This window comes from Gekko japonicus, unplaced genomic scaffold, assembly GCF_001447785.1.
Source record: "Gekko japonicus isolate JY-2015 unplaced genomic scaffold, Gekko_japonicus_V1.1 scaffold289, whole genome shotgun sequence".
Lineage (NCBI taxonomy): Eukaryota > Metazoa > Chordata > Lepidosauria > Squamata > Gekkonidae > Gekko > Gekko japonicus.
The window spans coordinates 823,324-845,103 of record NW_015174282.1 but is presented as its reverse complement, the minus strand read 5'-3'; the positions used below and the strand labels follow the sequence as shown (position 1 = coordinate 845,103).

The window sequence follows — 21,780 nt, the reverse complement described above, 5'->3', positions numbered from 1 at the left end:
AACCAACACCATTTTGTTTGCCTGCCTGCTTGCTTGACCAAACTCTGGTTAAGGCTTTTCCAAGGCCTACTTTGGCCATGGAATGTTCCCTAGACTGTAAATTGCAAGCAAGCTAATGAGGTGTCTGGGTTACCATGGATACAGAGAAGGAGGTCCTAAGGTCCTGATAAGGCTTAGAGTTATGACCTTAACTCCTTGCAGCTGGCCCTTATCATACCAGCCTGTGGGGCCATCAATTAGCTGAAACATTCCTAAGTGCTTGCACCTGGGGTAGGGAGGGATCGCGCCATCCATAAGAATTTTAAGTTTCGATTCCTCTTAAAGCACAAACAAGTATTATGGGATATTCTGGTCACCCTGGTTACTGATTGAAATGACATCATGTCGTAGGGTTGTGGTTGGTCAACAGGCCTGGATCACCCTCAGCCTTGCTTTCTATAAGAACCGTGGTTCCTGGAGACCAAAGGGTGGATTCTTTGGGTATTTTGGCCAAGCCAGGTCAATACTTGAAGCAACCCTCCATTATGTCTTGAAATACTTGGAATCACCCTCCTGGATGGGAATGGTGCTTTGAACTTGGACTCTGTTGCAACAAAGCCTCTTGGTGCCTGAAACCTTATGCGGGTAAAAACTGCTTGTAAATAGCCTGTGAGTATAGCTAGGCTGGAGAAGCTTAGACTTTCTTGTTTTTGTCCTTGCACTGCCTAATGTCTCGTGTTTTATTAACTTTGCACAATTTATTTAAATAAAGAAATTATATTTTACCTTTGTCTGGGTCATTGAGCCTCACGGATTCCAGAGCCTAAATCCTGTGCTTTAGACCTGCTCAGCTTAACTACTACCAGTTTGGGTGTCTGTGCTCAACCCTGAAGTGGAGACTTCAGCCTTGCTCTAAGACTTGTGTTCTTGTGTCAGCCTGGAGATTTCTCATTTCTTTGCTCCAGACCTGTGAGAACTCTGTAAAGCAACGTGGTGGCAACAACTACCGTGTTAAGCTTTGGTTATTTGTTCCCCCCATAAAGAACAGTGAATAGAACCTCCTGTCCTGGAGTGGGCTGGGGTTTCTTTCTCTGTTACAGTAACTGATGCTCATCTCATCTTGATATTATTTTAAGTTCTAGCAATTTTAAAATGGATTACATGAAGAACTGGTGAGGTTTTCTTAAACAAACTATACAGTTGTCAAAGTATTTTGAACCAATCATGCTGAGCATATGTAGGATTTCTATCCAGGGTTTGATTATCCTCAGTTTAATTATCAGATCCATAAAAATAGCTTGATAGCACCCAGATCAATTGTTGAGAATGTTTTAAGTGGAAAAAGTTACCTTCAGCATTCTTTTGAAACCATGTGAGGTGAACCAGAAGTACAGAGGCAACCATCATATTTCCATGTAAACCTACCACAGAGTAACTGTAGGAGCCATCTGCAAAACCAGTTGGAGGCCACCACAGAGCTGTCATGATATAAACTTCAAAATGTTATTCAGAAGTTCCCACAGGAGGAATTTGTATTTGTCGTGATGTGCCATTTTAAGTGGAGCTTTTACGAATAACAAATGGAAAGACAGCCTTGTCATTTTGAGAAAGAGCAGGATGTTGTGGTTTACAGACTGCTTAAGATTTCCTTTCTTCTATGTTTGCATTTTCTGATTTGTGAAACATTTCACATGAACAAAGTGACTACATTCATCTTTATACTTCTTCAAAAACTTCTCTTGCTCCCATTTGGAACAGAAAGGATGCCTCCTTTCTGAAAACAGAGGTCTGAATCAACAGCCTGGGTGTCAGCTAATTTAAATCTGTTGAAGCCAGTATAGCTACTCAAATGTACAGGTTTGGCAAAGGCAGATGAAGACACATTACCTTCATTCTAGTTCCGTGCCAAAAGGATGCATGATATGTTTTGATAGTGGGAATAAAATCTATGACTTCCAAAAGAAATAGAAGTATTTCAAGCGGAAAGAGTTCATCATGAGGCAATTAATTAATCAGCCATGAAATACTTTAAGCATTATTCTGTTAAGGCTTTCATTTTAAATGAGATTTCTTTCTAGGCTTAAAGACGAATTATTTAGAGGGAGGAGAGCATGCTGTTAGAGCCATTAGCAAGCATTTCTATTCTAGAGTATTATTCCTTAATGGGACCAGGGCCGGCCGGAGGTTGGCCTGCGCTCTAGGCGAGTGCAGATGCCAACCTCCCGGTGGGGCCTGGAAACAAGCTCCGGCGGGGCCTGGAGATGCGGGCGGTGGGGGGGGGCCGGCCCTCCTCCTCCTCTCCCCCCGTCACCGGACAGGAGAGGCTGAGGAAGAAGAAGGCTTGGTCTGGGCACCCCCGGCCTTCCTCCTCCCCCCCCGCCAGGCGAGGCCGAGGAAGAAGAAGAAGAAGGCATGGGGGAGCAGGGAAAAGGGCCACTCCTGCCCCCCGCCCCGGCCGGCCTCCCTCCACGGGCTGCTGCGGCTGCCACCGCTGCGCAGGGCTCCTGAGGTGCCATGCGGTGTGCGTGTGTGTGTGGGGGGTCTGGGCATCCCTGGGCCTCCTCCCCCGCCGCCGCCGGGCAGGAGAAGCCAAGGCAGAAGAAGAAGGCGAGCAATTGAGAGAGAGCGCTGGACTGGGAACGGGCCTGCACCCTGGAAAAGGAAGGCGAGCGGGACGCGAGAGGAGACTCATGCCTCAGCGGGGGCCCCACAGAGAAGTGCTCCTGTACGATGTGGATGCAAAACAGCGGCCATGGAGGGATCCGGATGCCTGATAATGATGAGGCCGCCCCGGCCGGCCTCCCTCCCCCGGCTGCGGGAGGCACACCTTGGGGGCTTCTGGAGGGGGCGGAGGCCAGAGCAACCAGCTGCACCTCCTCCCCTCCCCTCTCTCCCCTTCCCCGCTGAGGGTTTGGGGCACCTGGCGGCGGCAGTAGCAGAAAGGAAGAAAGCGCCGCGCCTGGAGAAAAGGCCTGACCCGCCCCCCCCCAGCCAGGCAGGAGAGGCCGAGAAGGGTGGCGGGGGCGGGAGGAAAGTGCCGCGCCCTGCCCACACCGCCGCCAGCCGCGTCCTCCTGCAGCCGGGCGGCAGAGGTCCTCCAAGCCCCGTTCCTCCCCGCGTAGGCGCCCCTGCCTCTCCTCCCATGCCCTTGCCCCCGGCTTGCGCTCTAGGCGAAGGCCTAGTTCGCCTAGCGGGTGAGCTGGCCCTGAATGGGACATGATGTATCTCAGAAAATTCATGTCTTGAGAATTGATATCCGAAGGAACTTGGAGTTTCTGTTGCTACTACAGCAGATGTAATGCCATAAATGCACAGGTTATTTCTCCCTGTAGTTCTAAACAATTGAAAGATGTCACCTGAGCAGGAGGAGTTCCATTACTGCATTTTGGCTGTATTATATATGAAAAAGGGTGTGTGATGTGGCATCACTGGTTGGCTTCTAAAACCATGAAGCTAGATATGAAGATGTGACTTTAGAGCTTGCTCTGGTGGAAGAAGCATTGTTCCGGATGGAATTCTGAATATCAACAACTCAAGCAGTCAATTTAAAATGTCTGTATTTAATTTAATTTTTTGTGTTGAGTTTTAAATGATTAATTTTATGTTGTTAAGTAAAATAAGTTTAGGCTTGTATTCGGTATGTTTCAATTTTTCCTCCAAATCATGCCCACCCCCAACACCTCCAGTTTTGTCCCCCATGACTTCAAAATTTCTGGAAACTTTACAGCTCTAGCAGGATAAACAGAAAAGGTTTTGCATGATGCTTAAATTATACTAATGTGAGTTCCTGACTGAAGTACCAGAGGAGATTTTGCCATAATTTGGGTGCAACTATAAACAAGGGGCAGTCTTTGCTAGCCAGCCTGAGCTTGATGATAAAGGACCATCTAGGTATTTAAATGTGAAAGTGTTTAATTGTGCCTGGAAACAAACTGGCAGCAAGTACAGATTCTTAAACAGTGGCAAGACGGGATCAACTCAACTGGCTCCTGTCAATTGTCTGGCCACCCTAATCTCAATCATTTGAAGATGATGGACGCTTTTGAACTATACTTCCCATTAATCCAGTTTTAAAAGGGCATACTCTAAGAGGTACATAAGAACATAAGAGAAGCTGATGTTGTATCAGGCCAATGGCCCATCCAGTCCAACACTCTGTCACACAGTGGCCAAAAATACCCCTAGAAGCTCTCCCACTGTTGGCCCCCCCCAAGCACCAAGAATACAGTGCATCACTTGCCCCAGACTGACAGTTCCTATCTATACCTTGTGGCTAATAGCCACTGATCGACCCCTGCTCTATATATTTATCTAATTCCCTCTTGAAGCTGTCCATGCTTGTAGCCACCACCACCTCCTGTGGCAGTGAATTCCATATGTTAATCACTCTTTGGGTGAAGAACTACTTCCTTTTTTTATCTGTTCTAACCTGACTGCTCAGCAATTTCATTGAGTGCCCACGAGTTCTTATATTGTGAGAAGAGGAGAAAAGTACTACTTTCTCTACCTGCTCTATCCCATGCATAATCTAATAAACCTCGATCACGTCACCCCTCAGCCGTCGTTTCTCCAAGCTAAAGAGTCCCAAGCACTTTAACCTTTCTTCATAGGGAAAGTGTCCAACCCTTTTATCACTCTAGTTGCCCTTTTCTGTACTTTTTCCAATGCTATAATATCCTTTTTGAGGTGTGGTGACCGAACTGTACACAGTACTCCAAATGAGGTCGCACCATTGATTTATACAGGGGCATTCTGATACTGGCTGATTTTATAGTTAGGATTTTTTTGCCTCAATGTGCATCACTTTGCACTTGGCCACATTGAACCCCATTTGCCACGTTGATGCCCACTTGCCCATCCTCGACAGATCCCCTTGGAGTGCCTCACAATCCTCCCTGCTTTTCACCACCCTGAACAATTTTGTGTCATCCACAAATTTAGACACTTCACTGCTTACTCCCAATTCCAACTAATTAATAAACAAGTTAAAAAGCATTGGACCGAGTACTGATCCATGTGGTACCCCACTGCTTACCACCCTCCACTGAGAAAATTTCCCATTTATACTCACTCTCTGTTTCCTATTATTTGCCAGTTTTTGATCTACAAAAGGACTTGTCCTTTTTATTCTGTGACTATTGAGCTTACTTAGAAGCCTTTGATGAGGAACTTTATCAAAAGCTTTTTGGAAGTCAAGGTAAACAACATCTATTGGGTCCCCCTTGTCCATATGTCTGTTCACGCCCTCAAAGAACACTAAGAGGTTAGTGAGACAAGATCTTCCCTTACAGAACCCATGCTGAGTCTACCTCAATAGTTTTTGTTCATCAATGTGCCTACTAATTCTTTCATTAATAACAGTTTCCACTAACTTACCTGGTATTGACGTCAGACTGAATGGCCTGTAATTTCCTGGATCTCCTCTGTAACCCTTTTTAAAGATGGAAGTGACATTAGCTACCCTCCAGTCCTCAGGAATGGAGGCAGATTTTAATGTAAGATTACATATTTTTGTCAGGAGGCCCACAAGTTCACATTTGAGTTCTTTCAGATGTCTTGGATGTATGCCATCCGGACCTGGTGATTTATCAGTTTTTAAGTTGTCTATCAGTCATAGGACCTCCTCTCTTGTCACCTCAATCTGACTCAGGTCTTTCAACACCCCTCCTGAAATCAGCAGTTCTGGAGTAGTCAGGCACTTCTCATCTTCCATAGTGAAGACTGAGGCAAAAAATGCATTCAGCTTCTCAGCCATTTCCCTACCATCCTTCACTACTCCTTTTACCTCTTGGTCATCCAAGGGCCCCACTGCCTGTGGAAGTTTTGCCATTTATGTCTGTGTAGCTTTACAGATGGGACTACTGAATATTAGAGAGTTTCAATACCACCAAAGGGCCAAACTAGACATTTCATAGTAAATGTGTGTAACAGTCTCCTGAAGTTTATTTTAATGAAAAGCAGCCATGCTTGCTGAAAGTTTGGACGTCTACATATTTCCCCCTGCATGCGGCAAGGCAGTTGGAAGGAAGAATTTTGAATGGAACCATGGCCAGAAGGAAAAGGGGCAAGCAATGTGTTCAAGCATACAACCAGTACCCTGTTCAAACATGCAGGCTCCCATGGCTGCTTTTCATTTTGAATTGTTCATTTTATTGCAACCCAGTTTGAATTCTTCAGAAAAACAGTCTGGAAATGTTTTAAATCACACACACACACATACACAGAGTTGTAGAGTGTTGTAAGACAGTTATGGAGTTCTGGCTGGCTCCCAAATTGGCCACGCCCAGCAGGAACTTATTAGCATAATAGGCCACACCCAACAGCAGAAACTCATTCGGATTGGCTACAATTAGGGGTGTGTGGCCTAACGTGCGAAACTCATTCGGATTGGCTACAATTAGGGGTAAAGAGAATAAGAAGCAAAAGGTGGGTATGGCTAGATGACCACACTTCTGGTAACATGGGGGTGTGGCCTAATAGGCAAATGAGCTGTGCTGTCAGGGGTGTGGCCTAATATGCTAATGATTTCCTGCTGTTGGGTATGGCCTATTATGCTAATGAGTTCCTGCTGGGCTTTTTCTACAAAAAAGCCCTATTTCTTACAGCTTAATATATAATGTGGTCATAAATCTAAACAAAATATGTTGTCTTGTGTATTTTTTCCATTGTAGGTATTGGTTTGCACTGAAGTATGGCCACCAAGCTGCATTTAAACAAATTAGCTCAGAGAATCAGTTGATAGATGACCTCTCCAGCATTGTTCATAAAATAGCCATTGATGCAATGGCTGATATAAGTATGCTCCGGCTATTTAAGACATTCCTGGAAAGCACACCCCAGCTTATTCTTCAGATCTACATCCTGATGACATCTAACAGTTCTGCTATCAGCCAATGTAAGTCTGCTTTATAGCTATGTTATGTATGGAGCTGAATGTATGAATGTATGAGCTTGAGTCTAAGCAAGGTATTGTAAACCAACCTATCAGAACAAGGGAAGTTCTGGAGGGAAGGCCGGACTGTTTAAAAAGGAGCCTGTTGCTCCATTGTTTGTCTCGTTCTGGTTCTTCTGACTTTGTGTTCAATAAAGCTGTCATCACTGTTCACCTGCTGCTTCGAGTCTCGTATTTAACAAGCTAGAAGAGGGCAGTTTGATCTACTGAGCAGTTTTCAAGAAACACAGTTTGGTTGCAGTATGCTGTTGTTTAACTACTGTAAAAACAAATGAACTCTCCTGTATCCCAGTGTCCGAGGGATAGATGTAATATCATCATACAGAAAGTAGAAGGCATAATAATAATAATAATAATCTTTCAATTTATTGATCGCTCAATCCTTGCAGAGCTGCCGGCTCTGAGCGATTTACAGTTACTCATGTGTAGACACGGGACTAACAATGATGGGGATAAGGGAGGACAACATATATCATTTAAATCACACACTTCGTAGTCGACAGGGAGTTTGGTCAGCTGTAAGAATCAGACGTGTCCCGGCAGCATTCTTTAGTCGGCGTCCCTTGATGTCGTCAGCATTTTCTCGGTCGCAGCGCACCACTGCCACCGTCTGGCCGGAATGGCCCATTGCAGGCTTTTCTTTGAAGCTGTGTAGATCTCTCTCCGCTTTTGAGCTTACGCGAGGACCTTCCGTTTGTTGGCTAACACTTTCCCACCAGGGGGGTTAAGTGTGCCCACCCTCTCTAAGGAGTGGTACCCATTTTATCTACTCGCCGAAGCTTTCGAACCGCTGGGTGGACGGCGAGCTGGGGACACGCCTGTAGCTCACACCAGTGCAGAGCTCGAACTGACAGCAGTCCTGTTCAGCTCAGATGTTTAACCAGAGGATAAATCCCCTGTGCCACCGCTCCCCACCTTGATGGATGTTCAAAGTACTGAGTGCTGAACTAGATAAAATACTGATAAGTCCATGATCAATTTCTTAAAAATTCAAATCAGTCACTGGGGAGGTGTCTTAGAAGTCAACACATAATAGCTCAGTATTGTTCCCTCTGACTGGCATTGGCTCTAGGCTCTCAGGCAGAGAAATTATTTTTCGCTAGTGTAACCTTTTCAGCTTTAAAAAGGACTGGTTTCTAAATCTACTAGTGGTCGCAGAGTTGCTATAGCAGCTCTTGAGATTTTCTGCATGTAAAGCTGGTAGTCTGACCCTGACCCCATAACTCCTCCTATCAGACCAGTGTAGGTGTATCAGATCGCAGAAGCATCACTGGTAGCAGGTTTATAATTTTCCTTCCACCAGTACTCCCATTCAAAGTACTAGCTGTCCCAAAGGAGAAAACAAATATATGGTCCTCTAGGGCACATACAGTGGCTTTGGTATCACCAGCAGGTTGTCGACACCTTGAAATAGATGGACTCCTGGCTCCCAAAAACAGCTTTTGTGAACAAACAATATGAAGTATGAGGATTGGGAAGGCAGCTTTCAGATTGGGGAGAAGGAGAAACAAGTCTCTACTATGACAGTACATTGGGAGAGTCCCATTAATTAAATCAGGGCATACTAGCTGGTTAGTTCAGTATCCTGAATACAGGTAGATGATTTGAGCCCCAAACTAGCTCCAGAATCCTGTTTCAAATGCCAATGTGAAAATGTCACGCAAATGTACCACAGCATACACCCACATAACTGAGATTACTAAACAAAGCTTCCAGATTTGCGGGCATGTTTATCAGACAGGCTTGAGTGCCGCATGCCATTTATTAGAAATTAAACATTGTTCATGTAGTTGCAGGAATCAGGGTGGTAAAATGTCAGGGTTAATTTGTCTCAGACCTAGACCTTGCTTTGAATGCTCTCTGGAAATTATAAACAAGTTATGTAGACGGAAGTGTCCACGGGCACAGTTCTTTATGTGCACAGTTCTTTCTCATCACAAGTGAGTTCCAGGTGGGGCCTGGAGATCTCCTGGAATTGCAGCTGATTTCCAAACTACATGGAGAAAAAGGGTGCTTTGGAGGATGGACTCGATGGTATTGTACCCTGCTGAAGTCCCTCCTTTCCCCAAACCCTGCCTTCCCTGGACTTCTTCCCCAAATCTCAAGGAATTTCCTAACCTGGAGTTAGCAACCCTTTTGAGACTCCACGGGGCAAAGTTCTTGCAGGAATGGCCTTGCATATGGAATTACTAAGGATGACACCTAAATTGAGCTCCAAAGCTGAAAGCTGGCTGACAACTTGGTCAATCAGAACTAGACGCAGTTCAAGCAGGTTCTGAGGACCCCCTTTCTAGACGAGTATCTGCTCTTGCATTCACAGCCTTGCACCCCATTGGCACTGTAATTTCTTGGCAGTTTCCTTGGCATTTCTGCACTGGTGACAGTGGCAATTGAGGTAGCTGGTGGGCAAAGCTTCCTGGGAGTCATGACTTATTTATTGTTTATTTATTTAATTTGATTTCTATCCCGCCCTTCCTGCAAGACACACATCTTGAATGGCATAGATGCAAAAGATGAAGAGCCTACAGCACCTCACAAGGATAAGAAGACCCTTTATGAGAATACACTGAAATAAATTGTCATTAATTAATCTGGGATGCTGGATTTCTGCTTCTGACTGCCCCCTCTCCTGCTGGACTAGAAACCTGGATTCCTGACTCTTGAGGGGATGTTAGTTCCTGCTTTTTAGTCATTTGCTTGGATGCTTTTCCCAGTGAATTTCCAGATACCCTTTTAGACCCAGCTTGGCTGATCCATTCCATGGGCTCTTTTGTGGTGGTTATTGACATCAGATTTTTGGCTGTGTACTTTGGGGAACTGATCAGCTGGTTCTGGGTCCCTAGATGTTGTTTCTGTCCCTAGCCATTCCTCTCTGAATGTGGCTGCTTGTTTGGCCTGGCTATTTGAGTCTTGTATGGTTGCCTCATCTTCAGAAAGGAGGTCTGTTTTGGAATCCGGACATGGCATCTCCTAATCAGGGTCTGTGGCTAGCTTACTAAGTGGAGACATTTTGGATCCTCAAGTTAGAAAGCATCTGGTTTGAATCTGAGCCCCACTTTGAAAAATGAACTACTTCATAGTATGTCAGTTGTATGCAGTTGATGTTAGTGTACCTGAATGTTACAAAATGGATGGGCTGAGATAGTTTTTACGCTGCATGTGGGAGGGTAGCTTCTGCCACTGATTTGCTAGTGTGACAGTATGGAATACTTATGAGTACTTCAGCTTTGCAGAAATAAGTATGAGCATGTTTGCAATTCAAGTCTCAAAGAAAATGTCAGTTTGATGAGGAGTACATTTGCGGGACTACAGCTAGAAGGCCATCTCTAGAAGTAAGAAAACCAAAGTACAGAGAACTCAGAAACAAGACTGCTGGGTCATAAAATAGAGAGAGAAGAATGGGAAAAATCTTGGAAATCAATCAAATTATTACGAGCAACACCGTACAAAGAAAATATAATAAAAATGATATACAGGTGGCATTGGACGCCAGATAGATTACAAAAGTGCTACACAAATGTTTCAGGGAACTGTTGGCGATGTAAAAATAATAGAGGAACACATTTACATATTTGGTGGAAATGTGAGAAGATACAAGGATTCTGGAAAAGTACTAAGCAACTGATAAAAGACATAACAGAAATAGATCTACCCCTGAATCCAGAAATCTTTTTGTTAAACATCACACCCAACGGTATTAAATACAATGAAACATGTATTATTGTATACTTAAATACAATGGCAAGAATTTGTATTGCTAGAAACTGGAAATCGGATAATATACCAAAAAAGGAGGAATAAATAAACTTTTTGAGATAATAGAGATGGACAAATTAAATATGTTCTTGCCTGGAAAATTAGATGATAAATTTAATCAGAAATGGCATAAAGCCATAAAATGGTATGAGAAATATTTGTAAAAATTAACCCCCAAGTGTTAATAAAGAAGAGACAAATGTATATATGTACAATATGGAAAATGTAAATAAACAATTAAAAAAGAAAGAAAGAAACAAGACTGCTGAAAAAATGGTATGGAGGAACTAACAAAAGGGGAAAGATGGGTGGAGAAGAAAACTTGAGGAAGAAGGCACAGGATAGTGAAATGAGGTGTTAATGAGAGGATATTGTGAAAGCATCTATGCTCTGGAAGGGCTTATGCTATGGGTGAGCATGTGGGGGGGAAATGGAGTGCTTAGGATACAGAAAAGAGGGAGGCTAAAAAGATGGACATGCAAATGATAGAGGCTGTGGGAAATAGGTTTGCTAGGTCTGAAGTTAAAATATGACAAGGCTGCTGTCCCTTTAAAAACTGCACAGAAAGGGAATTCCAGATGTGCCTTCTACTTGATCCTTTTGTGAGCAATATTTTAAAATCTGCAACTCTTTTTCTAATGCAATTTTTGTATTTTCTGATTTTTTAGATATCTCCATTGTTGTGTCTTTCAGCAGTGTTACCTGTTCAACCGTGGACTACCAAATAGCATTACGAAAATCCTTACCTGATAAAACTACATTTATGAGGATATCTTCCAAAATAACATATCTTTTGTATAAATTGTTCATTTTAACATCATGGATATTGAGTATTGTGCTGATCTTGGTATTGAGCACCAAAATTGCTGTCATTCTAGTTGTGCTGTTTTGGTTTGGGGGTATGTGTTGGACACTGAAGCAGCACACTGAATTCTGCAAATCGACTACAGCAGAATTTGTATATCGAACCATGGTGGGAATCATTCTTATATTTACCTTTTTCAATATAAAGGGAGAAAACACAAAAGTCCCCCTTTCTGTCTATTATGGCATCCGAGCTCTTACAACTTCAGCTATACTATGTGCTTGTATGTTCTGGAAGTCACAATTTAATGGGAAAATAAATCTGTTATTTGTGATCACGACAGTTGCTCTCACTTTAGTATCAGGCATTTGCTTTCTTCTTGTTTATTATAGGTTTTTTCATCCTCGTAATCAATGCACACAAGATGTAGTTGATGGACCAGAGCCTGAAAGAGAAGAAATGTGTAGAATAAGCAAGTTCATAATGCAATAAACTTAATAAACTTGTTTATAAAGTTGTCTTTCTCTTTGTATGTGTTTCTTTTTAAGCAATAGAATACATAGTTAGAATTTGCTTTCCTGTATCCTTATGCCAAAGTTTATGATGCTCGGTTTGATCTGCAAATCCACAAACCGGCTGTATTTATATATTCTAAAAATAATAATTAAATATGCAAATTGAATAACAAAATCATTACATTTTTGTCAGTCGCTACTAGAGAGTTGTACACTTGATCTTCTGTTTGACATTCAGGTAGAAACAGTAATTTAGAGCCATTTTTGCCAACTGCATCTAGGAAAAAATACAGCTCATAACTGCAGGCATGACACTGTAATTCATGCCTCTTAATGTTAAGTCTTGATCATAAGTCATAGAAGCATAGAATGTTAGAGTTGAAAGGGACCTTGCAGGCCATCTAGTCCAACCCCCTGCACTCTGCAGGAGCATAGCTGAAAGATAGCCCTCCGTGTTCTACATAATGTTTCTCTTGAAGAGTGGGGCTAAGACAGAATGTTTTGGACAGGGTGCATATGATGCTGCCTCACTGGTCTATCAAGGTCAGTAATGTGTTATCTGGTTCACAGCACCTTTCCAGGATCTTAGGTAGTATTTTTTCACATCACCAGCTATCTGATCTGATCTTTATCTTAGTTATATATTAGTTATTCACCAGTTGCCTATTTTCGTTTATTCTTATACCACAGTTCATGATGCTAGGTTTGATCTGTGAATCCATAAAGACCTTGAGCTGTACATAGCCTTTTTGGAAATGCTGTAAAAATGTGTGGAAGTGGCACTTCAGTCACAATTAACAAGTTATGTTCCATCCTTTACTGTTAGCATAAGTATTTATGACATGGCTGTTTTCTTTACCTTACTTTCCCAACTTTGATTAAATTTGGGGAGAGTATTTTACCAGCATGGCTTTAAAAAACTTACAGGGTAGGTATAATCCCTTTCTGTGGAACTAGTAATGATTGCCCCAGCCTTGTCAATGTGACTGGAGAATGGGCCCTGGTGAAATTGATAAAGCTTTCCCCTCACAATGTATAGTGATATTTAAAACCAGAGAGATTAATGCTTTATTGAGGTGGCAGACGATGCCGGAGTGATCCTGAAAGCATATGAAAAGGTATTGTGACTTTGCTCTCTCCTTCTATTCTGCAGGAAGATCCATTCTGTCTTGTACATCTTGATTTTGCCACAGGAGGGCTCCTTTGTACAAACAAGTAAAGACAGACATACAGGTTAATGTAAAACTGGCATTTCCCGTAAACACTGCTTGGAAAGGATAACCCTAAGGCTACATTTTTCTCTCAGTCAGGTGTACTTAAGCCCTTTATCTTCAACTGGTCTCCATAAATATAAGCAAAACATGTGCTATATTAGGACTCACGTATTTGAAGTCACATATGGTGATATGTAAATGTCCATGTTGCTAATTCCCATATTATAGATAAAAAACGGGTCACCTCAGAAATAAAATGATAAAGCCTTCTAGGATTTCATTCTATCGCACAAACACTTCCTCCTTCTCTTCTGGACAGCTCTTAAAATTCAGCTGCCAGTCAGCCTGTGGATTGTGCTTGACCTTGTCATTTTAATCTAACTGCAAATTGAAAGCAAATGTTATTCCCCCCCCCCCTCCAGTATGGCCATGACATCTTGCAACAAGTATTTTAATAAGTTAAATGAAAGATAATAAACAATTTCTTCCTGTTTTGACTACTGTCAGTGCTGTGGATGAGGGACAGGATTCCACCCAATTATTTTAATTGCTTTGCTGGTCTCAGCAATGACATCTGGTGGCAATGGTGAGCTTACCCGATGTGCCACAGAGAGCCCCTGATTTATGAAGTTGTAATTGGCTTTCCAATAAACATTTGTCAAAATAATGTACTCATTCAAACCAAAGCCTGCTTTATATGTTCATATAAAAGAGCACTTAACTTTCAGCAAAGAATTGCCTGCCATCAAAAACACTCCATAAATGGGGGAAATTTATGAAGGCTGAGTATTAAATGGTGATCAGTGGAGGACTAAAGTTCACTTTGAACCTTTGGAGTGTTGAGTTCTATTGCATGCTTGTTAATGATATTATATATATCGAACTGCATATGCAAAAGATGGCCTTTTCATATGTATTTGGGCATGAAGATCTGTTTGTAAACACAAATTACTGGAAACGTTCACAGCTACTTTACTTCTAGCATTGTTATTTACTGAGCAATTTCTAAGTAAGAAGGTACATAACATGGACTTGACACAAAAGTAGTATGTCGTAATATGATCAACAGAAAGATTTCACTCTAATTACTGAACATGTTTAAGTAACAGGATGCCCCACTGTTTGCAATGGAAGGAACTTCCAATATGTCTGATGGGGCTGAAGCTCTAACTGTTCTTATAGCCAGGAAGGAACCATCTTCCTATAATTCATACTTTAATACATCATGAATTAGAGAAAGGTATATCCAAGCACAGGATATTTAACTCCAAACAAAGTTTCTAATTAGTATCACTATCCGACTACCAATACTCTTTGGATATGTATGCTACCACAGTAATCCAAAAAGTTGAACCAGCAGCCAAAATAGAAGAAAGATTACTTTGTTTTCCTTCTATTTTATCCTGTCAGTAAGATGAACTAAAAGGTATATTTCCATAGCTATCAAGAGCCTAAACAAAGATTCTCTTTGGGCTTCCCTTGTACCACCCTGACCCAACATCATATGCAAATAAATATATTACATGCTGCTAATATGAATTGGCAAATAATTGTTTCTCTGTATGTGCAGTGTGCAGCATACTTCTTCTGATTCCTCACATTAGTAACTCATCTTTTTCTAACATTAGTAACCAATTTTTCTTCCAAGAAACTTAGATCAATGTTCGTGGTCCCCTCCATTTTATCTTCATAACAACCTGTGAGGTAGGTTAAGTCAGAAATGGCGACCATTCCAAAGTCACACTTTCCTCTTTCTGCAGTAAAGGTGACCATGAACTTATAGCTGCACATCTAGCCTCAGGCTCTAAGGGTAGCTAGGTTGTCTGCAGTATTGTCCCCATTTTTCTCCTGTTGGTTACTCTGTTTATGGAGTTGTGTTATGGCATTGCCAGACTAGCGTGTTTTTGAATACCCCAGGCTAATTTTAATCCATATCACAGGACAATGTTTAACCAGACAATATTCTCATTTGCACTGAAAAAGCTGTCAGAAGGATGATCACCCTTCTTGTGTACTGCAACATGAATGTTTCCTTGAACTTCTGCTGGAGAAGTCCTTGCAACTGTGATATAATTAGCATTCTGTGTGACTTTCAGCTCAGCCCAGGTGTGGACTGGGAGAAAAGAAATGTTCCTAGAAAAGAGCTCTGCCCCCAGCATTTCCCCTTGCTGGCCAATTGCCGCCTTCCCCGCACTCTGTGGAGCTTGGCCAGGCTCTGTGACTACTTCCCCATGCCTCCACAAGGTCAGGGCCATCGGGTGACAGCAGCAGCAACTCAAGCCAGCTCCACACAGGGCAAGGGCCAAGCATGGGCCAGGCCATTGACACACCAGGAGCTTTTCTGGTGGCTTTGGCAGCTAATCCGCCCCTGGTTAAGCCCTAAATATATTTACTCAGAAGTAAGTCCTATTCACATTGATGGAACCTGATTGGTTTTAGGATTCCAACTTCAGCCATGTCTTCTTTTGTGATAATGACTGATATTCAATTTATATCTGTAAAACAGAGACAACTAGTCCATTTTACATAGTTTCCTTTATACACATCCTAGGAGTTTTACAGGATGATTCTGTCCAATGCTTTAGCCATTAGAGCACCGGCCTCCATCTACCTGGAACTAGGGTTGCCAACCTCCAGGTGGTGGCTGGAGATCTCTTGGGGTTACAATTGATCTCTAGGTGACCGAGATCAGTTCACCTGGAGAAAAGGGCCACTTTGGAAGGTGGGCTCTATGGCATTATATCCCATTGAAGTCCCTCCCCTCCCCTCCCCAAACCCCACTGTCCTCAGGTTCCACCTCCTAACATCTCTAGGTATTTCCCAACTCAGAGCTGGCAACGCTACCTAGAACCTGTTAAAATGGTATTCTGTGCAATTCTCTATAACAGACAGCCCCCTTGGTTCCGGGAGTGCCGGGCAGGCAGGCCAGGCCAACGGAGTCCTCCTAGTTCCCAGGGCGACTTGTCTTCCTTCCCATGTCAAATTGTCTTTCTTCCCAGGCCACAGTTCCGACTCGTTGCCATCACACCATGTAATGTTTAGGTGACTTGGGGGACTTCCACAGATCCCAGGGCACAGCAAATAGCCTGTGTCATTCACCCCATTACCCACCCTTCACAGATCCTTCCTGGGCATGGGTAGCAGTCAGTTTCGGTCACTAATGTCACAGAAGTTCCACTCTTGGGGAGGGGCGACCTGTGGCTGGCGGGCTGCATACCAGGATTCCGATTTGTAGTGACTTTGCCTGTCTGAGGTCCATGATGCATCCTTTTTGACCACAGCAACGTGTCAACCTTTTCATGGCTGCTTTCCCCACCCAGGCCACACAGTCCCCTCACATCCATCCCCTTTTTTCCACAGTGCTGGCAGAGTAACTCTCTCCCTGTTCCTGCAATTTGAGTGTTTGCTTGTGTGGCAGTGCACTACAGGAAAGGGTCTGATCGGCCCCATTGTCATGGTGGTTGCCACCACCATGTAGCCATACTCTTCCCCCAGGGCCTTGTCCTGGAGTTTGGGAGTTCTTTCTGTTTCCCTTTCTTTTCATCTTTGTCTTTCCACTCCCTTTGGGCCCTGACTCCAAGCTACCTCCCCTCACAACTCATTGCCACCAGCCACCCCCACCCCCCATTCACGGGCAGGGCGATTACCTGGCCCGTACTATTGGTCCGCTGGCAAGAACATGTGGTGCATGTTAGAGACCCTTTGCAGTGGCACAAGCCATTACATCCACAGGGGTGGGGTGCTGTGGCATCCTCCGCACCTGTGATGGCCTGGGGTTTTCAAGGCAGCATGTCAATGCACAGTGCTTGCTTCAGTACTTGGTGCCCCCCTACTTGTCCGAAAGGGCCTTCCCTTTGTTCTCTGGGTCCTGGCCAACCACTCTCACACTGCCCACTGGCACAGTGGCTGCAGCCATCCCATCCCATCCCATCTGCTTGCCAGACCAGGTGGGGGCAAGGACCTTGTTGCAAGCTGTCATTTTGTTGGTGTTGGGGGGCACTCCACAGCCAGTGATCTTTGCTTGTGACACTGCCAAGGTGATTGATTGCCGGGTGGCCGACCTTTTCCCCTGGGACTTGCTTACAGGTTGGCTGGCGGATTTCCCCCCTTGTCATCACTGTTGTCATCCTGGGGCTCAAGCTGTCCTTTTTCACTTGCTCTCTGTTGTCAAGGGGATACAAATGGGATGCATGGGCAGTGGCCCTTGAGGGCATGTCCAGGGGCCGTGTTCTGGAGGATCTTTCTCCTTTCCCATTGTTCTGGGGATCCAGGTGTCTGGGGAATCTTCTGCTTGTTAGATGGCTTCCTACGACTCAGCCCACTGGCAAGGTGACAGCGAGGACCGATTGTTACCGGGTGCTGGCTCGCCAAGGAACATGTCCTGTTATTTAGGCTGGTCATGGGCTCCAGTGCAGACTCGGAGCCATCCCCTCTTCACTGGCAAGGTGGCAGTGGGCTGCCAGCACAGGGCAATCCTTCCAGGTAGTCTTGGGGGAGCACCACCAATGACCATCCCTCTTGTGCCAGTCACAAGCTGGAGCCTGGATGGGGAGCAGGACACATGGCTGGAATAAAGGGGATAAAGTCAGGGGGGCATTCCATTAGTTCTGTTGCCCCAAGTCCTGAGCCACCCCCTTCTGCTCACACCAATGGCAAGGGCATGGGCTTCCCAATCAAAGATGACTACAGGAGGACAGAAGTGCACACACAGCCGGGCAAACCCTTCCCAGGAACTGGGATTTTGTTATTGGTTCCATCTGGAACCACCCCTTCTGGCTGTGGTCAGTTTTCTTAAAGGTCACTGTGGAATGGGTCGGGTTTGGGTGTTTGTATTCTTGGGTGGCCACTGGGCCTTGAGCCATCCCCTGACTTGCCCATTGCTTGCTTCAGTGTGTGGTGGCTCTTTTTCTTGTTCAAAAGGAACTCCCCTTTATTCAGCATGCCCTGGCCAATCCCTCCCTTTCACGTGCACCACTGGCATGGTGGATGCAGCCTTCGCCTGACTCACACTCAGCTGAGAAGGTGTTGCATACTGGGTGCAGGAGCTGTCTTGGAGCTGTCTGGCAGCGGTCTCTGTCAACGTTGTGAGAGGGGAGGCTCCATCGCCTAACACACTCCACTCACCCCACTGTCAATGTGATTTCTGGTTGGCCAACCTTTCACCCTGAGCCTTGGTTACTTTGAGGGATTGGTGGGCCTTCCTCCCTGTCTTTGCCGGCATCATCCTCTGGCTCCAGCCATTCCCTTTCACTCACTTTCCACTGTCAAGGTGACATTGATGGGCTGTGTGGGCACTGGGAGTGTCTTCCTTCTTCCCTTTCCCTTGCCCCATGCTCCATGGGCCTTCTCTTCATTAGATGGTTCCATCCATAGTCAGTCCTGTTTTACTCTCACTACTGGCCAAGTGACTGCAGTGTAGGGCTAATCCAATCCCGTTCCAAAGGGTTTGCCATTTAGTGGTGGTTCCACATGTGATGGGTCATGTCCTTCCTTTCCTGCATGGTGACCGAGAGGCAGACCTGGGGGGGCACATGCAACCAGGACTCTCTGGTTTTCCCTTCCAGGAGGTGAGGAGTGTAGAGTTGAATCTAGAAAATCACCTCTCACTTGTGGTGTATTCAAATGACTTACATGAATCGCTGCATTAACATTCCATGTTAAGCTTCGAGCCAGAAGAAGGCTCCTCCGAACTAATGCACTATTGGTCGCTCCACAACAGCAACCAATCAGAGCTGCCCCAATTCCCTGAGAGGGAGGAACCCTCACTGGATGTTATCCGAGCAACCTCATTGGTTACTTTGTGTAAAGAGGCGTGGCTACATTAGCCAGGGAATGTTTAAAAGGAGCCTAGCTCCCAATGTTAATCTGTTCTGGTTATGACTTCTTTCAAGCGCTTGTTCGTACCTACAATAAAGCTGATCACTTTTGTTGAAATCACTCTCCGGATCTTTGTTAGCGGCGATCTAACATCACTCCTGTCAAGTTATTGGTGGCTGCTCTCCAATCTTTTCCCCGGGCCTTGTTTTGGTGTCAGCGCAGGTGAGATCGTCTCCATTGCCCACGGCTCAAAAGCCACTCAAGGTTACATATGCTAACACTGATGGGCTTCATGGGAATGTCCAGGGGCCTTGTTTGGAAGTTCTTCCATCTTCCACCTTGTTGCAGGGCTCCAGGTGTCCAGGGTCCTTCCCTTAGAGTGCTGGTCACGGGCTCTGCTGGTGACTGCGAGGAATGAGTGCTAATCCCACCACTGTGTTTGTTCTCTGGGGCTCACCAAATAACACATCCTATATTCATGCTGGTCAGACTCAGAGCCATTCCCTCTCATTCTCCCCACTGGCAAGGTGACCGCTGTCTGCTGGTGTGGGAAAATGCTCATGGGGTGTTTTGAAAACAGAGCCCACCTAATTCCAGGTCCCTGACTGTGTTGAATCCACGCCATTGGACAGTCTAGCCATAGGTTCCAGAGAGTGATCTTCTATACGGAACAACCATGGTCTTTCACTGTGCATGCTGACAAGGTGATTACAGGGCATGGCCAAATCCTCCCAGGGTGTTTATGAATCATCAAGGCCCACCCAAGTCCAGTTCCCCAACTGGGGGGGTCTATGTTGTTGTATGGCCTTTCATGCTGCCTGCTGGCAATGGGATTACAGGGCATGGCCAATTTCCTCCCAGGTTGTTTTCAAAGCAGAGCTCACCCAAGGCCACTGGGGATCTATGCTGTTGTACAGGGTTGTCATACATGTTCCAGATCCAGAGGGGCCCCCATCTGGAGCCACCATGGCCTTTCAGTCTACCTGCTGGCAACGTGATTACAGGGCATGGCCAAATCGTCATGGGGTGTTGGGGCTCAGGGTGCATTCCAGAGCCATCCCTGGCTTCATTTTGCTCAGGCCATGTCAGGCACATCACTTGGCTGAGTATAGTCCTTTGCTCAGCATGAGCAGTGAGACGGGCTGGCTTATAACAGTCCACCTAAGTCCAGGTCCCTGACTGCATCTGAGACTCCTTGTAGAATGGGCTGGTCATTTGTTCCAGTTCAGACAGGTGGGAGGGTGGGCCCAGGGAGACAGCCACCCGCAACTATGCGGGTGACTCCCTGCCCTGCGCTCACTTTGTCTGCAATGGGAGGGTGGGCCCAGAGAAATACAGCCACCTGCAACTGTGCAGGTGGATCCTGCCCCCCCTGCAGGGTGGGAGGGTTGGCTCTCCTCTGTAATCAACATAGAACAAGAGTGAAGTCAGAACCTACTCATGAGCTGGGAGTATACAGAAGTAGGAGTATTATTGTATCACTTAAACATTTCAGGAGGCAAATATTGGACTGACTCTTTACAGGTAAAAGGTTAAGTTTTAATCATTTGTTCTTTAATAGAAAACATTAAAATTCTTGCTCATTTGTCTACATTCTGATTCCCAATCCCAAAATAAATTTAATTCTGTGAAAGTATCCAAGAGTTAATTCAGTGTCCCAGTGCAGGGAAAGTGGAAATTATTACTAACTACAGGTCCCACTGCTTTCCACGGGACAGGCATCTCTGGCCAACCTTTCCCGGTTAGAATCTGTGATATGAGAGACTGAGCATCTTCCCATGGATGGGAAAAGGGTACTATGGATGGGAAATGGATGGGATGGGGAAAGGATGAGAAAGACTACTAAAGGTACACATAATGGTTATCTTGGACTTTAATCAAGTCCAAGATACCCTTTAAGTGTACCTTTAGTAGTTTAGATGTCGCTGTCTCTGCAGTTGTGCCACACAGGATTTTTGTTCATTGGGTTTCATTTCCCAATATGTTTGCAATTCATCCAAGTAAGACTACAGATTCCAAAGGGCCACAAAAGGCATTTTTCAGAATGCTGAAAAGCCAAACCACAAGGGTAGGAATCTTGAAGTATGCCCAGACCAGTGTGGGAGAAGTCAGAGAAGCAGCAGCACACACACTGCTGCATCTATCTGGTACATTTTTATTTCACCCTTCCTCCCAGGAGGATTTCAGAATGGAAAACATCACTCTCCCCCACATTATCCTCACAATCACCCTGAGAGGTAGGTTTAATTTAAAGGTTTCTTAATATAATGGTTGTCACATTTTCTTCTGTTCTCAGCTTTTTAAGGGACCTTTGTATCCCATCTGATGTTTGAAAGACATTTGATCAGCCACGGCTTTTAATCTTTTTATATATTGGTTTTATATTTTCATTCCATATAACATTATGTAAATATAATAATAATAATAATATTATTATAATAGTATAATATTTCAATTTTTAATGCATATCTTCTTCAACCAGATCTATTAATATCTGAACTGGAACAAATGACCAGCTCTGGAAAACATACACAGTTCTCGCCTCCTTCATTTTATCCCAACAGCAACCCTATGAGGTAAGTTAGGCTGAGAGAGAATGACATATCCAATGTCACCAAATACATTTCATGGCAGGTAGGGGGCTTGAACTGGGGTCCACCCAGTTGTAGTCTGATCAAGGGTATCTAGGCCAGGGTTTTCAATGTGGGTGTCCTGTATCCTCGCCCCCAGCACTCTAACCAC

At 44.6% G+C, this 21,780-nt stretch overlaps 1 protein-coding gene across 1 annotated transcript in view; it reads left to right on the top strand.

The window, feature by feature from the left end:
• XKR9 (X-linked Kx blood group related 9) overlaps positions 1 to 11,984 on the top strand; it is a 32,171-nt gene extending 20,187 nt beyond the window's left edge. The window contains exons 2-3 of the mRNA XM_015423895.1: positions 6,651 to 6,874; positions 11,356 to 11,984. Of these exons, the coding sequence (XP_015279381.1) occupies positions 6,651 to 6,874; positions 11,356 to 11,984 (853 nt within the window). The remainder of the gene's footprint in view (positions 1 to 6,650; positions 6,875 to 11,355) is intronic.
• The last annotated feature ends 9,796 nt before the right edge of the window (positions 11,985 to 21,780 follow it).